This window comes from Tamandua tetradactyla, chromosome 1 (assembly GCF_023851605.1).
Source record: "Tamandua tetradactyla isolate mTamTet1 chromosome 1, mTamTet1.pri, whole genome shotgun sequence".
NCBI classification, from domain to species: Eukaryota; Metazoa; Chordata; class Mammalia; order Pilosa; family Myrmecophagidae; genus Tamandua; species Tamandua tetradactyla.
The window spans coordinates 64,782,811-64,807,648 of NC_135327.1; the positions used below are offsets into that span (position 1 = coordinate 64,782,811).

At 44.5% G+C, this 24,838-nt stretch overlaps 2 protein-coding genes across 4 annotated transcripts in view; both read right to left on the bottom strand.

The window, feature by feature from the left end:
• Positions 1 to 3,790: 3,790 nt before the first annotated feature.
• MRPS24 (mitochondrial ribosomal protein S24) lies at positions 3,791 to 5,845 on the bottom strand. The gene is made up of 4 exons (XM_077117933.1): positions 5,721 to 5,845; positions 5,575 to 5,643; positions 5,363 to 5,474; positions 3,791 to 4,244 (listed from the first exon to the last, which is right to left on the bottom strand). The coding sequence occupies exons 1-4, from the start codon at positions 5,757 to 5,759 to the stop codon at positions 3,961 to 3,963; spliced, it is 504 nt and encodes a 167-aa protein (XP_076974048.1). The 5' UTR covers positions 5,760 to 5,845; the 3' UTR covers positions 3,791 to 3,960.
• Positions 5,846 to 7,442: 1,597 nt separating this feature from the next.
• URGCP (upregulator of cell proliferation) overlaps positions 7,443 to 24,838 on the bottom strand; it is a 65,697-nt gene continuing 48,301 nt past the window's right edge. For all 3 annotated transcript variants that reach the window (XM_077117906.1, XM_077117913.1, XM_077117921.1), the window contains one exon: positions 7,443 to 24,783. In XM_077117906.1, coding sequence (XP_076974021.1) covers positions 22,196 to 24,783 — 2,588 coding nt within the window. In that variant the 3' untranslated portion in view covers positions 7,443 to 22,195. The remainder of the gene's footprint in view (positions 24,784 to 24,838) is intronic.

The window sequence follows — 24,838 nt, forward strand, 5'->3', positions numbered from 1 at the left end:
CAGCAAGAGGGCTTAGAACAGGGAGCAATGTACCCTGCCAACTGAGAGGTGCTGATTTTATTAATTTATTCCTTATGCCTGCTGTAAAAGTGGCGGTCAGGGCCCTGGAAGAGTGGGCTTGTGCCCCTTCCATAGTATTCCAGGGAGTCATGGCATCTCCTGGCATTTCCCCCTCTGTCAGCCATGCCTCTTAGCAGACATTAACGATCCGATCAATTTAAGGTGTGATTGCCCAGGACTGCCCTCACCCCTTGTCAGTGCTGTCTGATGGATGGGTGGGTGGTGACATTACTTATCTTTTCAGCTGTACTCCCTGACAAGACTATTCCATCAGCTCCATTATCCTATAGCTTTAAAAGTCATGCAGGGCAGGCTCTGTAGTTCAGCAGGCAGAGTTCTTGCCTGCCATGCTGGAGACCCGGGTTAGATTTCCGGTGCCTGCCCATGCAAAAAAAAAGGAAAAAAAAAGTCACGCAGCCAGCAGTCTTTGTGGGATTTTGGCAGAAAGAGCTTACAATATCTATCAGCTCCACGGGGCTATAGTCCTAGGTGGAATATATTTGACTCACTGACAGAGGGGGTCCTTAAGTTCCTACTGGCCTAGTCTGTTTTACCTTTTCTGTATAAGGGGATGAGCACACAGAAACACTTCCCGTCCCCATTCTCTGGGCTGATTACCTCAAATTCCTCAGATTCAATCTATCTAAAGGATTCTGGGTCTTTGCATCCCAAGTGGAAGCCTTTACTATATGGCCCATACCTTTATATCAAGGTGCCTTTCCCCACACCTTTTTGTATATCGGCAGGCCAAGGAGTTCAGCCTTAGGCCCCCCTTCTTTCATCTTCCCTGCTGTATCAGTTTCTAGCAGAGTTGTAATTGATCTCGTGTCCCACACCACCTGCACTTCTTCCTCTAGTTTATGTACTCCAGCTACAGCTGCTAACCAAGCTCCACCCTACCCCAATCACTAGCCACTTCACCTCCTGCTGGCTGAATACAATTTTAGCCCTTCCAGCAGGTAGGCAAGACCTCCCAGGGTTTTTAGAGCATTACTGTACTCCCAGACCGAGATGTCCACAAGAAATGTAACAGAGCCCCACATAGACCCTTGCAGCCACCCTGGTTTCTCCTTCCTCAGCTGTATCCAGAATCCTGCTGACTACACAAATGTGTCCCAATGAACCAGTAGCAGGGCTTGCTTGGAAAGAAATAGGGGGAGACCCAGCTGAGATTCCAAAAAAAAGAAATACTAAATGCCAGAGTGATCAGTCCAAAAGCATGTATTAGGGGAACTGAAAAACTCCCCTAATAGCTCCCTTAGAGTGCTTCAGGTACCTTGCAATGGACAGTGAAACAGCAAAACAGTCAATTGAGTGTGTCCACAGATTATATATGGTTGAGGAACAAAGGTGCTTCAGTGCCAGGGGCTTGCATGCAAGTACTGGGGAAACAATTTATGAGCTCTCTTCTCAAAAGAAAATGTGTTCGGGGCAGTCTGCACTCAAGGTTATAGCACCCAAAGCTTGGCGTGCTTCCAGGGCATTATAGGAAGGGCTATCTAAGGAAGGCAGGGGTATGTACGAGATGCTATATGTAGATGCTATATGTAGACATCACAACATTCTATTGACTGAAATAAGCCAAACACAAAAAGACAAATACTGTATAATCTCACATGAAATACCTAGAAGTAAAATTCATAGAGACAGATGGTTGCTTATAGGTTAGCAGGGGCATAGAACGGGGCAGGGTGGTAAGAGTTACTAGTTTAATGTATAGTTTCTGTTTGAGGTAATGAGAAAGAAAGGGTAATAGATGTCAGTGATGGTAGTGCCAAGATTATAAATATAAATTAATGCTACTAAAATTGTACACATAAATGTGGTAAAAAAGAAATTGTGCTATATTTCAGTTACTTCAATAAAAAGTTTCTTTTAAAAAAGTCTGAGGGTCACTCATGGTGAGAGATAGACTCAAAATTAAGCTGATAGGGTGGGCAATAGTGGCTCAGTGGCCAGAGTTCTCGCTTGCCATGCTGAAGACCTGGGTTCGATTCCCAGTGCCTGCCCATGCTCCCAAAAATCAAGCTGATAAGGGACCAAGTAAGGGATCAAGTTCAGGGTGAAGTTCAGCATCAGTGTCAGAGTGAGGTCCACCTCAGGTCAAGATGAGGATGAGAACATGTTCAAGCCCATGTTAGGTGAGAATCAGGTAAAGGGTGAGGGTAAAATTCAGATTTAACAGTTCAGTCAGATTGAAGGTCAAAAGCAGGATCAGAATGAAGGTCAAAGTTAGGATCAGATTCTGGGTCAATCTCAGGGTCAGATCAGTATGAGGCAGAGTGTCTGGTTGCAGGGTCAGGGTGAAGATCAAGGGCATGGTATAAGTTAGAGTTCAGCCTCAGTGTCAAAGTCAAGATCAGACTCTGGGCAAAATTCTGGTTTAGAGTCAGAGTCAGATTTAAATGGCTCTCAGGTTCAGGATGAAGGTCACATTAGGGGTATCAGTGAGAGGTCATGGCCACAGTCAAGGTGAGTATCAGCATTAGTTAGGATGAGGTCAGGGTCAGGTTAAGGTTCCAGGTCAGTATCCAGGAAAAGCTTGGGGTAATGTTAGTATGAAGTTCAGAATGAGGGTCTTTGTCAAAGGATCAAAGTCAGGATCAGAGTAAAGCCAGTGTCCAGGTGAGGGACAAAGGAGGGTGAGGGTACAGGGGAGGGTTAAGGCAAATATGAGGGACAAAGTCAGAGTCAGGCTGAAAATCAATCAAGGATAAGCTCAGATTCAGGGTCAAGTGTGGGTTGTGGTTTGGGTGAGGGTCAGGGACATGGTCAGGGAAAGTATGAGTGAGGGTGATGGTCATAGCCACATTGAGGTTGAGGGCGAAGGTAAGATTGTAGAACAAGGTCAGGGAGAGGATTAATATCAGAGTAAGAATGACGTTCAGGTTCAGTGTCAGGGTGAGGATTGTGGTCAGAATGAGTGAAGGTTAGGGTCAGGGTAAAGGCCAATATCAGCCAGGGTTAGTGATTCAGGGTCATTGCCAAGTTCAGGATCAGTATGACAGTCCAGTCAGGGTGGGGATTAGGATAAGGATGAGTTTGTCAGAGTTAGGCTCAAAGTGAGGTCTAGGTCAGTACTGAGGTGAAAATCAGTGATCCTTACTTCCCAACCCCTCTTCTCTGCCTGCAGCACCACAAGCTGGCTTTCGTGGAGGCAACTTTCTGAAATGCTCTGCCTCTACTGACCTGCATATCTACCTCCTTCACCTCCTTAGAGACTCTAACATGGCCTAACCCTTCCAGCCCCCTCCGCTAGAGTATCAGTGTCACAAAACAAGGATCTTAGAAAGTTTTGCACATTAACAAATCCCAAGCAGTTAGAAGAGAACCTGGACAAATAAGGTAAAAATTTGTTGAATGAATAGATACGTACACATTAAAGTATTTCTGAAAAGAGGTACATTTGGAAATAAAATGCAATAAAATGTTAATAGTAGCTCTTTCTGGGTAGGATTGTAAGACAGCTTCTTGGCCTTTTTCATATATGTTCCCGTTCTGATTTTTTAAAAATTAATTTGTTTACTTTATAATCACCAAAAATGGAACTTTCTACTTAGAAAGAATAAAAGAACTTTGGGTAAAGTACCCACAACATGACTGCACCAGGTACTCAATGAAGTAGAACTGGAGCTGAAAATTCAGGTAACTGAAGGCTTTCCTGGTAACCATGGAGCCTCCTCAGATGAAACTGTGCACTCATTCACACACCTAAACAGTAGAGACATACTGAGAGGCAAGACAACAAAGAGGGTCTTTATTCAACAGCAGCTTTAAAAACAAGACCTCAGAACGCAGAGGGGATGTATTTCTCCATGTTCTACTTTGTTCCTTTCCCACACATTTCTGTCCTTTGCAGGCTAGAGCTTGGTGCCAAAAATGGGTGGGGTGGGAATTATCCTATAGGTACTTATATACAACCTTTGAGGGCACAGTCTGGAGATGCAGACGCACGGGACACTTGTAGAAGTGGGAGAGCAGAGTTTCACTGTAACCCACAAGGAAGTAGTACTTGTGGGGAGGCAGCTGCCTGAGCACCAGGGCACAGATCTCTATCTGGTTAGCCCGGCGCTTCAGTACCACCTGGTCAGCCAGGCAGCCTGGGAAGGTACCCAGCATGAACTTGCGAAGGAAGACATCCTCCACTGTTCGCTCTGCAGCATGATCCTCTCCATCCAGGTTACCTGAAGGGAGGACATCACAGACTTCAGTCCGGCTACCTAGGGGACCTGCCAAACTCCACAGGTAACACCTACAAGCTATGGGCACTCACCCCCAAGCTGCACGCCACCCCCACCCCATCTCTTCTCTTTTCCTCTGCCAGTTGGATAACAACAAAGTACTTTATTCCATTAAATTCCCAAACCAACCTCACAAGGTAGATATAATCATCATTCTTGTTTTACAAAAGGGGGCATTGAAGCCTGAAGCCAGGGTAAAAAAGATGATCTAGCCCCTTTCCCACTCTTTCTTGGCTTAAAGAAGCACTCTTCCTTCAGAGGCCAAGAGCTATTTCTAGGATTAGGGACACAAGCTCTCCCTCATGAGCCAGCGTCACTGCCTCCATCAGAGGACTGCACAATATGGTCCATGAAGTCCCCTACAACACTTAAGGAATCTGTTAATAGATTCTCCACACCCGACCCCCAGAACTTAGAACCAGACCTGAGGGGGTTAGAAAAAGGAATCTATATTGTAAATAAGATTTTCGGTGCATCTCAGACTTCCAAGTTGAGAATCCTCCCCAACCACAGCCCCAAACCAAATACATACTTGGAGAGAAACAAGTATGTTTAAATACTTGTAAAATGCAAGCTTGTTTAAATGGAAAATAGCATTAGTTAGGGCACATGCATCTGTTATATGATGCTAAAAGGGGACTTTAAACCTGTCCTTACCTCTGAGTTACTGTACATCTCTGTAAACTGAAGATAATTGATAATGCTGAAAAATAATTCTTGCCTAGAGACATGCTAATAATTTCTGTTCGTTGTGGGTTCAACTAAGCCCCATCCCCGAGTTTTGAAAAAGCCAGTTTCGCATTTACTTCATTTTCATATTCCTGATGTATATGTCTGGACTTTTTATTTCTCCTTTGAACCAGTTTTATTCGCTTTCCGATCCCCTAATTAATTACTGAGTTAAAAATCTTTGACACGTTCACTTTCTATTGCTTGCAGTCGAGGGTTGTTTTATTGTTTAAACCGTCCTTTAACACTCTGAACAAAAGAGAGAGCTCTTTTTTCAGGGCGCCCTGAGGTCGGCGTGTTGCCGGCTCTCTGACACGTCGCTGTCCCCTCACCTGTATGCAGAGACAGCCAGCCTTTACGATGGGCGATGTAGTGCGGCGCGTGTGCCTCCTCGTAGGTCACCGGTTTGTCCCCCTTGCCCACGCGGACGCGGGCGGCCCGGTTCTGCGAGCAGAAAGGACCCGTGAACCCGTATCCCCTGCCACTCGCACTACCGGCTCTCCCCGGGCTAGGAGGCTCCTGCACCCCGCCTCGCGTCCCTCACCTTGGCGCAGGCCGCGGAGATGTGCAGGGCGCGCCAGGAGCACAGCAGCTCTCGACTCCCGGCTAGGACCTGTGGGGACGGGGGAGCGTGAGACGTAAACCAGGGCCTCCCACTCCCTGCCACCACGGCCCGCGTCGTACACTTACCCGCCGCCGGAACGCGGAGCCGTAAAGGGTCACCGCCATCTTGGGCCAAGCGGAAAGCGCGGGAAGGGCGGGGCCACTGGGCTGGAAACTATGGAGGGGGCGGGGCCGCTCGTCAGGGGATCCGGCGAGGTGTAGAGGGATGGGGCCGGGAAGGAGGGGGGGGGGGAGCGGGCGTGGCAGAAGCGAGGAAATCTGGCCAATCTGGCGACGTGCTGGTGTTCTGGCCCAGGAGTTCAGAGGGAGGAGGTTATTTCTCTGCGGTCGCCGGGTTGGGCCGTGCTGGGGCCGGGTGGTTCTAAGATCAGAGCACCAGAATTTTCCTGCATTTCCTTGCAACCATGGTAGAGGCTCATCATTGCAGCTCTCCGCCTTGCCACACCGTTGCATCGGAGTTCAGATCCGAAAATTTGATGATGCAAGAAATGAGTTTCCTTTCGAAAGATCTCGCACTGTACTGAAGAGCTCCGTTACAGTCCAGCTCGAAGAGGTTGTTTTTTTCCCAGGTGCTAGAAATACGACTGCTGAGCCCGCTCCTGAGACGAGGTAAGGAGGCGAACCTGGTCTGCATCTCCCTGCCAGCACATGATGTTCATCCACATACACATGCACGCACGCACAAAATCGAGCTCTGACCCACAAACAAAGAAGATGCTTGTTACGGTTAAATTGACTCAATTTTTCAATGATGAATTAGGCAGAGTGAAGAGTTTGGCCATGAGTGACCAGAACCTTAATGGCTAACCGATCTTTGGGGAGGGAAATTTTTGAATTATGAGGAAGGGGGCCTGCAAGCAAGGAAAATCGTAGGGATATCATTGGGTCTGCAATACTCAAACCAGAGCCTGGCCGCTGCAAATTGGTATCCAGTAATCGTTAAGGGCAGAGGGGAGAGTAGTAGCGCCGGATGTCTTATTTCAGAATTCCCCACAGTAACCAAAAAAACTTGAGCTCGGTAGTCAGACCCAGATTATAACAATCTTGGTATACCCTTAAGCTTCAGTTCCCTTACCTGTAAAATGGGCTTTAGTAATAGGCAGACTAGAACAGAAAGAAGAGAGAAAAAAATCGTGAAGGAAGATGGTTGATCAAGGTCAGCAGGGCCTGTGTCCATCACAGATACCCTGCCTGGGGTTTACTCACTTACAGGAAACACCTGTGGGTAGCAGACCCACCTGGAACCAAACGACCCCCACCTGAGTAAGCCATCTACAGAAGCAAGTTGGAGCCAAGGGACACACCCAAATGAAGATCTACCACCAAGCACCACTCTGGGAAAGGGGGAGGGAGAATAGGTACAACTCATCTATAAAAGCAAATGGTGGGGCTGCAAGGGTAGTTAAGTGGTAGAATTCTCTCCTATCATGCAGGAGACCTGGGTTCAATACCTGGTCCATGCACTTCCCCCAAAAGCAAATAAGCAAATAAACACAAATTCAACAAATGATGCTGCAATAAAAAGCAAATAGCTGCACCAGGACCAGGGCTGCCCAGTGTGTCCAGCTCTAGCGCTGTACCCATGCTGAAAGGGTGGGTTGTGGGGCAGATTGAGCAGACTCCACCTGCTCCACCTGTAGCTGAAGCTGGGTAAGGCTGGGGTTGGGTGGGCTGAGGTGGGGGACAGGTGTTAAAGATCTAGGGAAGAGGGGCCAAGGTGCCCCACTGGCCTTCGCTGTTGATGGTCAGGAACAACCTGGGCAGGCAGGGGTGGGGTGGGGTGGGTTCCCTGCACAGTATTTATTACTAAATTATTGTCCAGGAGGGGCAGCACTGAGCCAGCCCCTCAGGTATTTCTTGCTGTACATAGTGTATGTTTGTGACATATAAGGTTTTCTTTATTTTGTATATGACTAATAAACACCTTTAAAAATAAAAATTTAAAAAAGCAAATGGAAATGGCCCCATATTGCCCATGGCCTCTCGCCCTCCATCTTTCTTTACTTGCAAGAGTGCCTGCAGTGCTCCTTTTTCTGAATGTGTACTTAATAAATTTCTTACCTACTTGTTCTAGCTGTGCTGTCTGTGCCTCTGAATTCTTTCGTATGGTGCAACCAAGAACCTGGAAACTGAAATCGGGTGATAGTACATACCTCACCGATTCCTAGGATCAAAAGAGTATTTAATCAATGATAGCTATTAGTTGATTCTGTTGAATCATGTGAAGTTGCCAATATTTGGCCATTTTAGACCTATGAAGATGTCAATGTCATGTGGTTCACTATTATTTGTATTCAATAATAATTCAATATTATTTGTATTCAGCTGTGGTTTTTAGTATTTTTACCTTCCTTGTTTCCTGTGGGAGGATAGGAACATGAAGAGAAAGAGTGAGCTGTTCTAGGTCACACTGGAGAGAGGCAGAGAAGGGCTAAGACACAGATTTCTTGACTTCTGTCAGGAACATTTTGCATTACCAAGATTTTTCATTAATCAAACTTGAAGCTGGGCTCTCATAATACCTATTAGTAAAGGTGTAAGATCATTCAAACTATGGCCTCCAGTTGTTCTACATATTGGATAAGAAGTCAGGACAGGGGTGAGATGATCTCCAATCCACAGTACTTTCCAGATGTAAGAACTTCAACTTTTCTTAGATGAATCTTTCTAGAATGAAAGATTTTTTAAAACTTGCTCCAAGTTAGTGAGGAGCATGAGGTCTGTGTCTGAACTGCCTGAGTGCAGATCCTAGACCCACTGCTTTCTGGCTGTGTAATATGGGGAAGTGACAACCTTCCTCAGCCTCAGTTTTTCCTGTCCGTAAAGTGGGTACAAAAATGGTTGTGAAAATTGCATTGTAAAATGCTTGGCACAGAAAAAAGTAAGAAAAGAAATAAAAATGCTTGGCACAGAGTGAGCAGCTAATAAATGTTAAAAAAAAACAAAAAAACAGAATGCAGAGAATGGTGTCCCTAAAAACTCTATCCTTTTAGGGACATGAACCAGCTATGAAGGGTTCTATGAGAACTCACAGGAATTAGCATCCTGACCAGAGGAAATGGGAGAGAGGTAAGAACAGATATGGGCTGAGTTTTGAAACAGATGTGAGTCAAATAAAGGACAAGAAGGGGACTGGTTTTCTAGCAAAAGGGACAGAGGCATTTTGGGCGCCCATAGCACTCCTGCAGGAGACAGTACAGGGTAGCTGTTCCTAGCACCTGGTGCTGTGCTTAGGAGTTCAGATTTTGTCCTTGAGGCATAATCAAATTTGTTTTCCTCTATTGAAGCCACTATTCCTTAGGCTTGATGTGTCTCCCAGCAATTTCAAAGTGATCTAGATCTTTCCAAGAGTGACAATGAGCATGTCAGTTGGCAAACATTTCCATGGTCCAAATACTTTTACCTACACTTTATTCACAATCTTGTTGTAAAAAGGGTTTCCACTAGTTCATAGAGGACAGGGAATCATGTGAGTCTGTTTTCATGATTAAAAGTTTTTGTACTAATTTTTATACATTAGTATGAGTTGTTATATTGTTTTAAATCATGAGGGGAAACTTTTTAATACATTCTGTACATGCAGTGTTTATACAATCTGTAGATTGCTTTCTCACCAAACATAATATCATGAACATAATCCCTTTTATTATGTATTCTTTAAAATATATTTTAAATTGCTGTGTCACATTCCAGCCTCTGAGAATATCACAGTTTAGTTCTCCAGATGCTTCAGTTTGGAGTTTTATGGCTTGAACTGTAAACTTGTAACTTAATAAATTCCCTTTTGAAAAGCCATTCCATTTCTGATATATTGCATTCTGGCAGCATTTAACAAACCAATACATATACCTTGAAGAGGAATTGCTGGGTCATATGGTAATCCTATATTTTACTTTATGAGGAATGACCATACTGCTTTCCACAGTGGCTGCACCATTTTACGATCTCACTAATAATATATAAGGGTTCCAATTTCTCTACATCTTTGCCAACACCTGTTAATATATTTTTAAAAAAATTCCCATCCTTGTAAGTGTGATGAGGTATTATGGATAATGATGTTGAACATATTTTCATGTATTTATTGACCATTGTATATGAATAGAAATGTCTGTTCAAGTTTTTATCCATTTTTTTTCATTGAATTGTTTGTCTATTCATTGTTGAATTGTAGTGTTCTTTATATATTCTGGATATTAAACGCTGAGTATATGATTTGCAACTATTTTCTACCATTCACAAGGTTGTCTTTTCACCTTCTATATAATACCCTTTGATGCTCAAAAGTTTTTAATTTCAGTGAATTAAAATGTACCTGTTGTTTCATATCTAAGAATACAATGCCAAGATCATAGAGATTTGCTCCTATATTATCTCCTAGAAGTTTTATGGTTTTAGTCCTTACATTTAGGACATTGATCTATTTTAATTTTTGTATATGGCATAATGTAGGGGTCCAATTTCGTTTCTTAGCATGTGGATATCCAGTTTTAATAGCACCATTTGTTGAAGAGATTATTCTTTCCCCACTGAATGAACTTGGCACCCTTGTTGAAAATTAATTGTCCATGTGTGGATCTATTTCTGGGCTTTCAATTCTATTCCATTGGTCTATAAAATCTATCCTTATGTCGGTATCACATTTTTTTTTGTTTTTTGCTGTTTTGTTTTTGTTTCTTATTACTCATTCATCTCACTGTTTTGATTATGTAGTACTCCAACTTTGTCCTTTTTCAGAATTGTTTCGGCTCTTTGGGACTCCTTGCAATTCCGTATGAATGCGAGGATCAGATTTTCCATGTCTGCAAAAATAGCTGCTGGAATTTTTAAAGAGATTGGATTGAATCTATAGATCATTTGGGCTAGTATTGGCCTCTTAACAATATTAAGTTTTTCAATTCATGAACCCAGATATTGTTTCATTTATTTAGGTCTTCTTTAATTTCGAAAGAAATTTTTTTGTACTTTAAAGTATATATCTTTCACCTCCTTGGTTAAATTTATTCCTAGATATTTTATGCTTTTTGATGCTATTGTGAATAGAATTGTTTTCTAGATTTTTCAGGTTATTGTTAGTGAATAGAAAAACAGCTGATTTTTTCTTCTGCTCTTGTTACCCTACAAATTTATTGAATTCATTTCTTTGCTCCAAGTGGATTTTCTATAAATAGGATTATATCATCTGTGACTAGAGATAGTTTTACTTTTTCCTTTCTAATTTGGATGCCTTTTCTTTTCCTTGCCTAATTGCTGGCTAGAACTTCTAATACAGTGTTGAATAACAATGATGAAAGCAGTCATTTTTGTCTTGCTCTTTATTTTCAGGGAAAAACATTTAGTCTTTCACCATTAAGTGTAATGTTCACTCTGGTTATAATGTTGGGAAAGTTCCATTCTATTCCTAATATTCTGAGTGTTTTTAATCACGATAGCCTGCTGAATTTTGTCAAAAGTTTTTTTTCTGCATCAATTGAAATGATCATGTGGGTTTTTTCCTTTGTTCTATTAAGGTGTTATACTAAACGGATTGATTTTTATATGTTGAACAATTCTTGTATTCCTGGAATAAATTCCACTTGGTCATGGTGCATAATCTTTTTATACACTGTTCGATCCAGGATTTTTTTTTTTTTTTACATTTGTATTCAAAAAGGGTGTTGGTCTGTAATTTTCCTTTCTTGTGGTGTCTTTATCATGCTTTGATATCAGGGTAATACTAGCCTCACAGAATGAATTAGAAACTGTTCCCTCTTGAATTTTCTGGCAGGGTTTGAGAAAAATTGTGGTGTTAATTCTTCTTTAAATGTTTGGTAGACTTCAGCAATAAATCCATCTGGTCCTGGACTTCTTCATTGGGAGATTTTTTTTTTTAATGCTGACTCAATCTCTTTAATTGTTCTTGGTCTGTTGAATTGTCTTTTTCAATCTCTTTACTTGTTCGAAGTATATTTTCTGTTTTACTTGAATCCATTTAGGTAATTTGTGTGTTTCTAGGAATTTGAAACTCCTTTCACTTTCAACCTATTTGTGTCTTGTAATCTAAAGTTAGTGTCTTATAGTCAGCATATAGTTGGACCATACTCCTTTATCCATTCTACCAGTCTCTACCATTTGATTACATGTTTAATCCATTTACATTTCAGGTAATTACTGATAAGGCAAAACTTGAGCTAGTTTGCTCATTGTTTTTGTATGTTTTACACCTAGGAAAAAATTTCAATGAGGTGTTTCATTTCTCTATGACTTCCATTTATTGGCATTTTGATGCACCTTGGTTCTCCCAACAATTCTATAAAGGAGGCAATAGTATTCAGGTTTTACAGATTGGAAGATGGGGTCTCAGTGAGTCACCCGAGATAAGCCTTCTTGTTCCAAAGAATGTGCTCTTTCTATATCTAGGGTCCCTCACCATCTTTGGTTCCACTGCATCATTGAGTACAGATGGGGGTTCAAAAACATTCATTTGGGAGAAAAGCCTGAGTATCTGTAGTTGGCAACAGACCACTTCAGACTAGCCTTTGTGGACTTACTGGGTATAGAGCAGCCACATCCAGAAATGTAGAAAATCTACCTAATGGTGACCGCACTCTACAGGCCTACCTGTACCCCAGCTGTGGAATATGGGACCAGAGCCCTGAGGCCTTTGAGGAGACTGAAATATAAAAACAGTTATCAGGCAAGAACTTCTTTACTCTCCACATGATAACCAGGAGGAAACAGAAGACACTTCTAAGTTCTAAAACCAGTGGTTCTCACCTCTGGCTGCATGATAGAATAGCTTGGGCAGGTTTTAAATATCGTATCTGATATTTCATCCCCAGAACACCAAAACAATTAAAAAGTCTTGGGGGTGGCATTTTTTAAATGGTCCCTAGATAATTCCAATTCACAGCAATGGTTGAGAACCAATTCCCTAAATTTAAAAATTTGGGAGACTTCCAAAATCTGTATATGCAGAGATCCTTCTGGGAAAAAAGGTTGGCTGGATGCCATTCATACTCCTTTTTTTCTCCCACTTGCCTTGGAAGACCCAGGCAGCTCTGTTCAGGATGAAAAAAGACTCAAAAGATGAATTCTAATCTTGAGAGGACTAGCCCCAGCCCAAGCCTGCCACTCTTTGGCCACAAGGCAGATGAGGGCATGCTGGTCAGTCTGGATTTCTTTGAGATGGTCTGTCCAGTTGGGTCCAGTGCAGGGCACCATGAGATCACCTGAAGTAATGCTCAAAGGATACAGCAGACCCAGCCCTGGCTGGACAGTACGGAGACAGTGTGCATTTGGACCCATCTGGATGTGCAGAGCACAATCAAACTTGAAGCAAGGTGTTTATTCCCTGTAACTCACCAGAATATAGCTTTTGGGAGAGGGCTCTCCAGCCTGAGGAACATGTGCCTTCCTTTTGGCAAGGAGTGTTAGCCAAGACAATTCCTCTTGCAATAGTTCCATTTGCAAGCCCTTACCCTGCTGTAGATCTGCTGACTTTAAATTTTGTAAATCTGTGTTTTTTACACTACTCCCGGTAAATCATTTTCTCCTAATAATCAGCCCATTCACCAAGATGAATACCAGAAGCTCTGAGCCCCCTTTTGGGAAATAAGTCAACCAACTATTGAAATCTTATAAGTGAAAGCAGAGAGAGATGTCTCAAAACCATCTCTCTCAGGTACAGGTAACCAGAGTAGCTCTCATCACTTATTTCCCCTTGAATAAATGCTAAATAGAGCAGGACCCACGAATTCAAAGCTCACCCTGTGAATTCATGCTCCATGTCACTATTCTCATTCTCCCTCTGTCGGGGCACAGGAAAAGAAGTAGGCTCAGTGGGCAGAGGTCAGTTCCTACCTGAACATCTATCAAGCTACAATTATTTACATCAGCGTTGAGCAATATGTTTCTTCCACCCAGTGAAAAGGGCCCTGGGGACGTCCACTCTTCTGACATTGGAATCACAGGGAATTAGAAACATATTATCAGCGTCACACTGGGAACTTGAGCTAAGAGAGTCAGAACCCAAAGGGGCCAAACCATGACTGGGAGTAGAAGGGTAGAATCTGCACAAAGACAAGACAGAGGAATGGGCCTTGCCTGAACCAGCAATTGTATCTCAGACAGCTGTGATTTACCAAACATTGTGCTAGATCTGAACACAAACACAAGTGAGACACTCTAGGGAGCTCTGACAGGGAGGACAGAAAAGGAGAAAATGAAAACTCAGCCAGCGAGGACTACAATAGAAGCAGAAAAAAGGGCCTATAAGCCCCCTCAGGGAGGGACATTTGGGGTGGACTGGCATGAGACTGGCCATCCTGAGGACAAGCTAGAGTCAAACCAGAGCCAAGGAAGGCAAGAAGAGGTTCCAGGCAGAGTGTGTGCCATAGATGAGAGACAGCAGTCACAGAGACAATTCTAGAAAACCAAGAGCCAGAAGCTTTTTGGTTCTGTCTTCTGTGGTCTGGACTCTGTAGTGCTCATAAAGCTGTACCCTGAGGTAATTTTGTTGGAGTCTTAGAGGAACTCAGGATAAGCTTACAGTTAAAAATCATTTTTTAATTATTGTCTCAGAAGAGAGAAGAGACTTTTCTTTACCGGGCTAGCACACTACATCTGGAGAGTTGGAGATGGCTACTATATCAGGCTCAACTTCACATTGGTAAAGATTTCCCAACACCATCCTTGCTAGGTACTATAGTTCAATAAATTGAAGATAACATCAATTAGAAGACACACCACTGTTTTATATACCATTAAGAAAAATGTGGCGAATTTAATTACCACCGACTGATTATAACATGACTCTGATTTAAGATGTTGAAATATGAAAAAACTTTGCCTCTTAGAATTAATAAAATATAGCAGGTAAGAGATTGATAGAGAAGGCACTCAATAAACTACTAGGAATAGAAGGTAACTTTCTCCACATGATAAAGGGCATTTATGATAAACTCACAAATGTACTTATGCAATAGTGAAAGACTGAATGTTTTTGACTGAAATTAGGAACAAACAAGAATGCCTACTTTCATCATTGTTATTCAAGATCTGTGCCAGAAATTCTAATGGGAGCAATTTGGTAAGAAAAAGAAATAAAAAGGCATCCAAATTAGTAAGCGAGATGTAACACTATATCTATTCCTAGACTATACTATGTTCCATATAGAACATCCCAAGGAATCCACAAGAAAGTAAATAGAGCTAATAAATGAATTCAGCAAGGTATCAAGGTACAAAAGCATCACAAAAAAATCAATATTTCAATTCACTAGCAATGAACACTCTAAAGAGGAAATCAAGAAAAGGATTGTTTACAATAGCATCTAAAAGAATGCTATTATTTTAAATACCTAGAAATAATCTAACCAAGGAGATGAAAATGTGTACCCTGAAAAGTACAAAATATTGCTAAAGGAAAGACTTAAATAGAAAGACACCCCATTTTCACAATTTGGAAGATGTAGTATTGTTAAGATCTCAATACTGCTCAAAGCAATCTAGAAATTTAATGCAATCCCTATCAAAATTCTAGCAGACTTTTGTGCAGAAATGTAAAAGCCAATCCTGACATATTAATAACCAAAAAGTGGAAACTCAAATGCCCATTAACTGATGAAGATATGTAAAATGTGGTACAATTATACAATGAATGTTATTCTGCAATAAAAAGGAATGATGTTCTGATACATGATATGATATGGATAACTGCATGCTAACTGAAAAAAGCCACACACAAAACAGCCACTTATTGTGATACAATTTATATGCTAATACCCAGAAAAGGCAACTCCATAGACTGAAAGATTAGTAGTTGCCAGGGGATAGAGAACAGGGAGAATTTGGAGTAGGACTGTTAACTGGTAAAGGGTCTCTTTTTAGGATGGTGAAAATTTCTGACTTTAGAGAGTGGTGATAGTTGCACAAGTGTGTGAATTTTGTGGTATGTGAACTATATCCCAATAAAATACATCTTGAATATTTTTTAAGAATTAAATGATACAGATCAAAGAAAACAACTCACAAACACACCCACAAAAGATTATATTTACTTGGTTAATTCTTTCATCAAAGAAACCATATCCCCTTAGGAGCATGCAGCCCTTCTCTTGTTAACAACCTTCTGCACTATTCATGGGTTGTCCACTAAGACTCACTCTTTACACACATCTGTGAGAGGCTCTCTCTTCCCTAACCTCTGTCCCAAGAACATTACTCCCCAGTAGCAATAGTCCCATAGCAAGTTCTGGGGCCTCTCTGGCCTTGATATCTTCAGGTCTAAAGAAGGTGGGGCCTCTGACTGTGGTGAACATTCAAGAATGGGGAGAGAAGACTGAGGTTTACCATTTTGACTCCAGCAAGGCTTGGGTATTGTGGAAATTTGAATCACAAGAGCAGCATTGGCGTCAAGGTCTAAAAGCTTTTCATATATGCCATTGTGACAGTTTGAAAGGATTGTGTACCCTAGAAAAGCCACGTTTTAATCCTGAGCCACTTATGGAGGCAGCTGTTTCTTTTTATCCCTATTCAACACTGCAGTGTGGAAACTTGATTAGATTATCTCCACAGAGATGTAACTCCACCTATTCCAGGTGGATCTTGACTAGTTTACTGGAATCCTTTAAAAGAGGGAACTATTTTGGAAGACCCCACGGAGCCAGGAGAGAAGAGAGCCATGATAGCCTCACAGTCAGAGACCTTTGGAGATGAAGAAGGAAAACACTCTGGGGGAGCTTCATAAACCAAGAAGCCTGGAGAGAAAGTTAGCAGATGTCACCATGTTCTTTTCCAGTTGAGAGAGAAACCCTGAACTTCATCGGCCTTCCTTGAATCAAGGTATCTTTCCCTGGATGCCTTAGATTGGACATTTTTATAGGCTTGATTTAATGTAGACATTCTCACAACCTAAGAACTGTAAATCTGCCACTTATTAAATTCCCCTTTTTAAAAAGCCATTCTGTTTCTGGTATATCACACTCTGGCAGCTAGTAAACTAGAACACTACTCCAGAGAGTTCCAGAATTCTTTGTATTATTTTTCCGGTGTCTTGCCTGAAGCTGCTCCAAGTTTGTTAAATATGGTCTTTAGACCAGCTTTTCTGTTTAAAAGTTTAAATACTGGGGGCAAATGTTTGATATTTTTTCTGATCACTAAGCAGTTATTAATCTATTTCAGATTCTTCACTGCTTAGGACAATCTGATAAAAGTGAACACTTTCCCCAGGAAAAAAAAATGCACACACCTAATTTTCAGGATTCAATGATTTAGTCTTATCTTTGGATAATGGATAGACCCTGTATACAGAATCCTTGATTTGTAGGAAGCCACTAGGGCTGGCTTCCCTGTTTTGGATTTCAGGATTCTAATAATATACTTTAGGACTATCCCCAAGGAATAAAGAAATCGTTAGTGTCAGTTTTTAAGGGAACTGGTTGATAATCAGTGATGCTAATGTAACTGAGAATTGAGTTAACAAATAATTATAGTCACTGAATCATGATATAGATGCCTTTTTTCTATTATATTGTACAATAGCCAAAAGTAAATATCTGAAACTCACTGAACTGTAAACCAGATGCCTTGATCTTTGATAAGAATACTTTTTATTATCTAACCTTTACATTCTAACTGTAAAGCCTCATTAAAACCTGTGACTGGCCCCACTTTTACTCCTTATTTTACCACTTCAAAGTCTTGTGATCTCGACAGCCCCTTAATGTTTATTAATGAAGGAACTTGAGTCAGCCCAGAACTAACCTACTCCAATTCCTAAGCAATCTAACTAGACAAAGCTAGTTGGCCTGACACATGCAGTAGCTTAAACCTTAACCTACAGGTAACGTATAGCTCATTATAATACTAAAAATCATACTTATCATCATGTTAAAGCCACCATTTTCTTATATACATTCTGTAGTCTAGGCATACAAGAATTAGACTATTTCTAACCTCTAATACTATAAAACTCTGTTATGACAGTTTGGGGAGATAGATTTAAGACTCATAGGCCTTTTGTTCTCCTTGCTCAGCACTTTGAAAAAAAATTATTTCTCCCTTTGAAATCCTAGCATCATAGATTGGCCTTTAATGAGCATCAGGCAAATAACCCCCACATTGATGAGCATCACTAGGAAGAGAAGTTTCTAGTGCCTGAGCTTGAGCAACCTGGGTGAAATTCCTAGTTCTGGAGAAGCACCTGGGTAGTTTCCATGGCTCCGGGGGTGGGGGTAGAGAGAGGGAAAGTTTTGTATTGACAGGTCAACGAACTTCTTAAAATTTGCTTTGAGCCAGGGAGAGATGGAAGTTTCTAAAGCTTGAGGATACTAGAGATCCTTTTTTGAATTTCAGAAGGGAAAAGATTTTTCTTTTTTTAATTTGTTAGCTAAGTATCAGGTTTCCAGAGTTCAGTACTGTGTTCAACCCTAGTTTCCAATGTCAAGAACCAGGCTACCAAAACCCAGGGGCAACATTTCAACACCGAGGGAGCAACACGTGAAGCATTCTGGGACTCCAGAAAGCCATGGCAGGGAGGATCTCCAGAAAAGGGACCAAGTGTGAATAAGGGACCAGAGTCTGGGGGTCCCTTGCCATGTTTGGTTTAAGGAATATAACATGATAGAAGCTTCCAGTCACCACTTGGGGGAGGAGCCTTGTTTCTAAAGTCATGAAATACAGAGGAAGGAGACTCCTCTTAAGTTCTAAGTAGCAAGATTCAGAGAAACAAGAAGTGGCTCCCAAGAGCCTGGTAATACAGCTCGGCTGGGGTTCCACGGCTCAGTGAGGTGATGGTTGGCCCCTGATGAAGGCCAATGCAGGCAAGTATTCCAGCAGGAAAATCAACAGGGCAGGTGCCCAAGGTAGTTGGCTGAGCTTCTGGCACCAATGGTGGCAAATGGGCCAAGGACAATCTCATAGAGAAAGCCTAGAAACTCTGGGAGTTTGGGAGAAAGTAAGTAGCAGGTAGGAGAGGTGTAGAGCCCAGCAGTCCAGAACACTGGCTTATGAATGCAGGTCTATGCACTCAGGTCAGGTGATCTGGGATAAGTCGCTTAATCCCTCCTAGGCTTCCTTTTGTTCATCTATTAAATGAGGATAAGCATTATTTATGTTTGTGAAATTTGTCCAGGCCCAAGGTTTGTTCCTCAGCTTTCTAGCTGAGAAACTTGATTATTTTTTTATGTGCAGTGAACACAAAACTCTCTCCCAGGAAGCAGCCTCATGTGAACTAAGCTTACAAAAACTAACACTGTGTGTGTGAGGGGGTGGTTTAGGGGAACTTTGTACTTTCTACATGATATTTCTGTAAATCTACATCAGCTCTAATAAAAAACTTAAAAGTTTAAAGAAAATTTTAAAAACCACCACCAAAAAAACTACTATGACATAAACCTCAAAGCCAATGTACAGGTTTATGAGAAATGTAACCTGGTTGACCAGACACCCATGTATTTACTCTCACAGGTTTTCTATGGCCAGCCCAATTTCCATCTGAGCAAGGAGAAGTGAAAAGTTCACTCTCTAAGCAGCATGGACTAAGGCATCATGAAATACCTGATTCTGCCCCAGGAGCTAGGCCACAAGCATCTGCAGGACCAGCTGCTGGCATTGGAAAACTAGACAGGGGATTGTCCTGAGGCTCAGTTCCAAACTCAGAGGGAGTCAAAGGATTAAGAGTCTGGACTGGTCCTAGGAGGTCAAGCCAAAGGTCAGAAGTCCATGAAATGGGCCAGCAGGGACAATCACAAAGATGTCAGGGTGCCCTTACCCAGCCATAAAAGAATAATGGCAATGATAAAAGGGAGACAAGGCTGGTCTGATTGCTCATTGGGTCAGAGGATACCGCCAATATGGGAGTGTGGTCAGAGATCAGTAAAGATCAGCCCTTTACATCCCAAGAGACTGACAAATCAGGTCAGAACCCAAAGAAAGAAGTTCTAAAGTCATCCTGGTTAGTAGGCAGTTTTCTTTGAGGCATGAGGATAGCTTAGCCCTGAACTGTTTCTGCATGCTGAAACCATAGCTACCTTAACCTTCTGACCCAACCTCTGTGAGGACCCTGCAGGCTCATCGTTAAGACACAATTCTGTTCCACCACGTAGCTTCAAGGGGACTTTTCCAGCCATGCACTGCCCTCTTTCCTGGGTTTCCTCTTTATCCTGATATGCCTGTTTCAGGCATTAACTCAAACAGCACAGAAAACACTGGGCAACAGCCAAGTGTCCAGACAAGAAGGTTTTAGGCTCCAATAGCAAGAAAGTAAGTGGAAGCCAAACCAAAAGTTGTCTTTCCAAATTAGTGAGTCCTCAGGTATTTCCTGCCAAATTCTAACTTATTTTGGAGTATGGGGATATCTGGCAGTTAGGAAGAGACACCGGGGGCAAAGCCAACCCTACAAGATAGGAGAGGAGAAAGCACTAAAGCTCTTGCCCAAACACTGGAGACATATAAGGATGAATCAGATATGGATGCCACCCTAAGAAGATCACAGCTTATAGGGAAAATCAGCCAAGGACAGAAGAAAACAAGAAACATGTCAGGAACTGTCTGTGAAAGCCACAGAAGGGAGGGGGCCTGCCAAGCCACATAAAGCGGGGGGATGGGGTAGGGGTGGAATGCTGCCTTCCAAATCCAAAAAATAGGAAGGAGGGATGGCATTTTCAAAGAGAAGATTGGGAGATTGAGAAGTGGCTGCAGCCAGTAGGAAGATAAAGCGTTTCAGGGCAGAGGCAGCATGCATGCTGGTCTTTAAAACTGGCATCTAGGACGTGGCATGTGGATAAAGACAGAAGAGGAGAAGAGGTGGAAGTGTGCAACTTCTATGGGGCAATAACAAAAAATTCTTTTTGGCTAGATCAGGAGGGCCAGCACTGGCCCATGCTGGCTTTTGTATGGCCTGCAAACTAAGAATGTTTTTTATATTTTTAACTAGTTGAAAAAAGTCAAAAGAGTATTTCACGACACATGAACATTATATGAGATTCAACTTTGAGTGTCCTTAAATAAAGTTTTATTGGAATACAGCCACACCCATTGGTTTATGTGTTGTCTACGGTCGCTTTTGCACTGAAGCAAAAACCAAGTTACTGCATCACAGGACCTACGACTCGCAAACCTAAATATTTACTCTCTGGCCCTTTACAGTTAGTCTGCTCCTGGGTTGGACGATGATTATATAAAGATATATTGACAAAGGAGTGATGACTCTGAGTTACTCTAACATGACAAGATAAGTTGAATCAAAGAATTCAGACCATATCGTTCAAATCTCAGCCCATCTTGGTTTGGTGTAATTATGAGAACTGTCCAAGGTCAGGACTCTTCAATGTCCTGGTGAAGAGGCCTGCCAGGAGCAATCCAGGAGCCTGAAAACTACAGAGTAGGGAGTGGTCATGTGTTTCTGCCTATGAGTGACTTCATGTGAGTATCTGTAATCGTGCATAAAAAATATTTACCATCCATGCCCCATTGTACCATCAAACCATCATACCCCATTTTAACTGATTCTACTAGACCTTTCCTTGGTATCGTGCTTCCCTCCTCATCATATCAAGCCTGCCTCTGCAATGCGAGAGTGAGTGCAGCTTCAGTTGCTAGGTAGAGAAGGGATCTTTGCTTAGAGGATGGTGCAGCATGGCCTCTTCTCTGCAGAGGCCCCTGCTTCCGACATTCTGTGAGGCAGGCACTAGCGTCCTCCTGGAGGAAACAGGAAAACTAAGGCACAGAGAGTTGGGAGAACCCCATGGCTGCCATCTGTGCATTCATTCATTCCATTCATTCACCAAACATTTATTAAGCGCCTACAGTACCAGGCGCGGTCCTGGGCACCAGGGGGTACAACAGTGGGTAATGTGCAGTTAGTCCCTGCCCTCAAGGAGCTCACAGTCTAGGGGGGGTGGGGCCAAACATGTAAACAGATAAATCACAACGCGCCGTGTTGAGTGTTCTCCTAGAGGTAAAAAACAAAGTGCTGTGAGCATGAGAGCGGGAACAGCCAACTCTTCCTGGGATGGAGGCTGGGGATGGCTTCACAGCTCAGTCAATAAATACCGTGCCAGGATCACATCACCCAGATGCCTCAGGGGCTGGCAGGAGTCATGGCCTCTTTGGCACAGGACAACCTTGCCCACCTTCACCCTGGGCATCCTCCCACTACCTGGGCGTGGAGAGACAGAGGATAGGGGTCAGTGGGAGAGGCCAACTCAGAGGAGCCCTGAGAGGGGCTGAGAACCAGGGAAAAGATTAGTGCTCGTGTATCTTCGCCACCAGCCCCCCAGCCCCGGGCACTGGAGGCATCCAAAAAACTCACTGAGAGCCTTTTACACTCCCGAGAGCATCTCTGAATTCATCTATAAGGCTGTTTCTCCTTTTAATGCTGTCTGGGAGACACTGAGCTCCCCATCTTTCGCTCATTTCCCTTCCCACTCTGGACCAGGCGGTCGCCAGGTGCCTGTCCAGGCCATGCTGTCGCTACCCTGCGGAAGGTCCCCAGGTGGACATGCCTAGTCCTCCGCTCAGAGCAAGTTTCCCGCAGCTGAACCGCTTCCCTGCATTGCTCACAGCCGTCTCACCAGCTCGATGAGCTGCTGGATGTTCTTGTTCTGGTTGGAAAGACCATTCCTGATGTTCTCGAGCAGGCACCTCTTTAGTTCAAAAATGGCTTCGCTGTAGCCCAAGCTCACCGAGGCCATGGGGGGCACACCCTGCCACAAGCTGGGGATATGCCACACGTGCTGCTTCGCAGGGTCGCAGAAGGCCCTGTTGGCTGGCGTCCAGGTACTGGTCCCCTGCTTCTCCATGTGGGCTGCAGCTTTGCTCACGTCACTCAGCTGCTCCAGGAGCTGCCTCCTGTCTCGCAGCTTGGGGCTGGGGGCAGCCACATCGTGGAGGTTCTGGTATACAAACTGATAGCTGGGCAGGTGCCCTGTTTTCTCCAGCCTCAGGAACGCATGCAGGATCGCCAGCGGCACGTCCCTTGTCTCGGCCAGGCTGACCACAGCAACATTGCTCAGGCCCATGATGAGGGTGGCCAATGATGTCTCCAGCTCGAAGCGGTCCCCCACCGCAGGCGAGGCCCCACCTATCAGCCCTCCGGAGTCTATCACCAGAATGTGGTCACAGCCCAGGTCCTGGCCAAAGCCCTCGGCCACCCCAACGAGCTGCATGAAGGCCCCTCGGAGTCGGCAGCTCCGGCTGGTGGCAAACCGCAGGCCAAACATGGTATTGAGGAGGGTGGATTTGCCAGTGCCGGGCGCTCCCAGGGCCGAGAGGACAACCAAACGTGACCTCCTCTCCAGCCGCACATGCAGCTCCTTCAGGAGCCCAGTGATCCAGCGGAGAGGGACACTCAGTGTGCTCCCATCGACCAGCTCCAGGGGCAGCCCTCTCAGAAGCAGCTCCAGAGCCAAGCTGGGGAAGTGGGCAAAGCGCCTTTGACCTGCAGGCAGCTTCCCGGCCTCCACGAGGTAGCTCTCGGCCTCATAACACTGCCCCATCTCCCGCACAAAGTGCTCCACCCCCACAGGGTCTGGCCGCTCGGGAAAGTCCACGGCCCCACAGTGTTTCGACCGCAGAGTGAGGAGGGTCTCTGGAGGTGGCCTAGGCCTCTGCTGGGCCACACGGGCCAGCCCCAGCTCCATCCACCTGAGGAAGTACTGCTTCTCGCTCAGGGAGGGGCTGTTAACGCCCGCGATGAACTCCTGCAGGGCCCCAGGAGGCGCCTGGCGGTTCTGCTGCAGCCGGAGCTCCAGTAGCCGGCCCCTCAGCTCAGCCCGCTGCCTCTCTGGTGGGTCCCCAGCCCACAGCAGCCGGCCCAGCTCCCTCTCCACCTGTGCTGCTTTCCACCAAGGCTCTCCCTGCAGCCTCAGCTCGTCCCTTCTGTAGGCCTCAGGGTCCTTGATCTTCCTGGTGATTTTCTCTGCCCGGTCTTTGGCCTTCTGGCACTCTTCACAGTCCTCGTCCACCTTCAGGCCCAGCCGACGGGCCGCACTGGCCATGTCCTCCACGGACACCCGCCTGCAGGGGGGCCTCATCACGTGGCGCAGGATGGCCTGCACCCTCCTCACAAAGCCCTCGCCGTCTGTGCTGCTCACCTTCACCAGGACGTGCGAGTAGTCTATTTTCAGCACAGGGATCAGTTTATTCAGGAACCTCAGGTTTGTGTTCCGTTTCCCACGGTAGGGACTCAGGATGAAGTAGTACTTTGTGGCAGATTCCTTCATGGAATACAGCAGCTTGTATTCCTTCTTACTGATGTTGTCGGTTAGGATAAACACGGCAGAGGAAATCTCTGTCAGGAGCTTAAACTGCAGCCAGTGGGACCCTATGTCGCCCCTCAGGTTCAGGAAGGCCACGGGTTCCGGGAAGACGTCTGCGTCCTCCCTGCCTCCGGGGAAAAACCAGGAAATCTCAACTAGCCCGTCCGCGATCTCTCGAGGGTTGGCCCCCAGGTTGAGATCCCGGTGCCAGAAGCAGTCCCGTTGCCTGGGGCCCAGGCTGAGGATGGCGTTGAGGAGCTGGGACTTGGAGTTGCTGCTGACATCCATGCGCACGAAGGCAAAGGTGGGCATTCTGGAAAGAACTGCGCTGTCTTCTCGGAGGCCCCCCACCCCCCGAGGGGGCTGCGAACACCACGTCCTCACAACGCCCCGCATGGCCCACAGCAGGAACGTGTGGTAGTGGTTCTCTGAGTCGGGCAAGATGAGAGGGAGTGCAAACTGGCAGAGGGACATTCTCAAAAGGATCTCCTGCTGCAGGAAACTGTCCGAGGAGAGCAGAAGGGCACAGAGGAGGTCCAAGGGGTTCACTGGTGTGTCGGGGGTTGGCAGCTCAGAAAAAGAGTAGATGTCGGCGGCAAGATCGTCGGCCGTGTCCCAATACACAATCTCCTCCTCCATCCAGCTCTCCTTCTCCACAGGTCTGGCATCTAACGGCGCATCCAGCAGCATCGTGGTGTTTCTGGCTTCAGCATTGAGGGCCTGCAGCTTTCTTAGGAAGTTCCAAGGCAAGTCTTTGGGTACCTGAGGAGCCCAGTTCTTCATGCTGTCAAAACTGATCTGCAAAGAATCCTGGAGACTGAGTTTCTGGATCTGGTATGTCTCTAGTCCCAAAAGTGACAGCATCTCTTGAAGTCTACTTCTCTCCACTGCAGAAAGAAGTGCATATATAAATGTTCACCCCGAGATCCCCGCATACAGGGG

Bases quoted from the DNA above. Each gene is read 5' to 3' on its own strand.
- MRPS24 (XM_077117933.1), bottom strand. From the start codon at position 5,759: ATGGCGGTGACCCTTTACGGCTCCGCGTTCCGGCGGCGG. The intron at 5,644-5,720 runs GTAAGTGTACGA...CCGTCCCCACAG, and splicing joins GCTCCGCGTTCCGGCGGCGG to GTCCTAGCCGGGAGTCGAGA. The intron at 4,245-5,362 runs GTGAGGGGACAG...TCCTCCCTTCAG, and splicing joins CTGGCTGTCTCTGCATACAG to GTAACCTGGATGGAGAGGAT.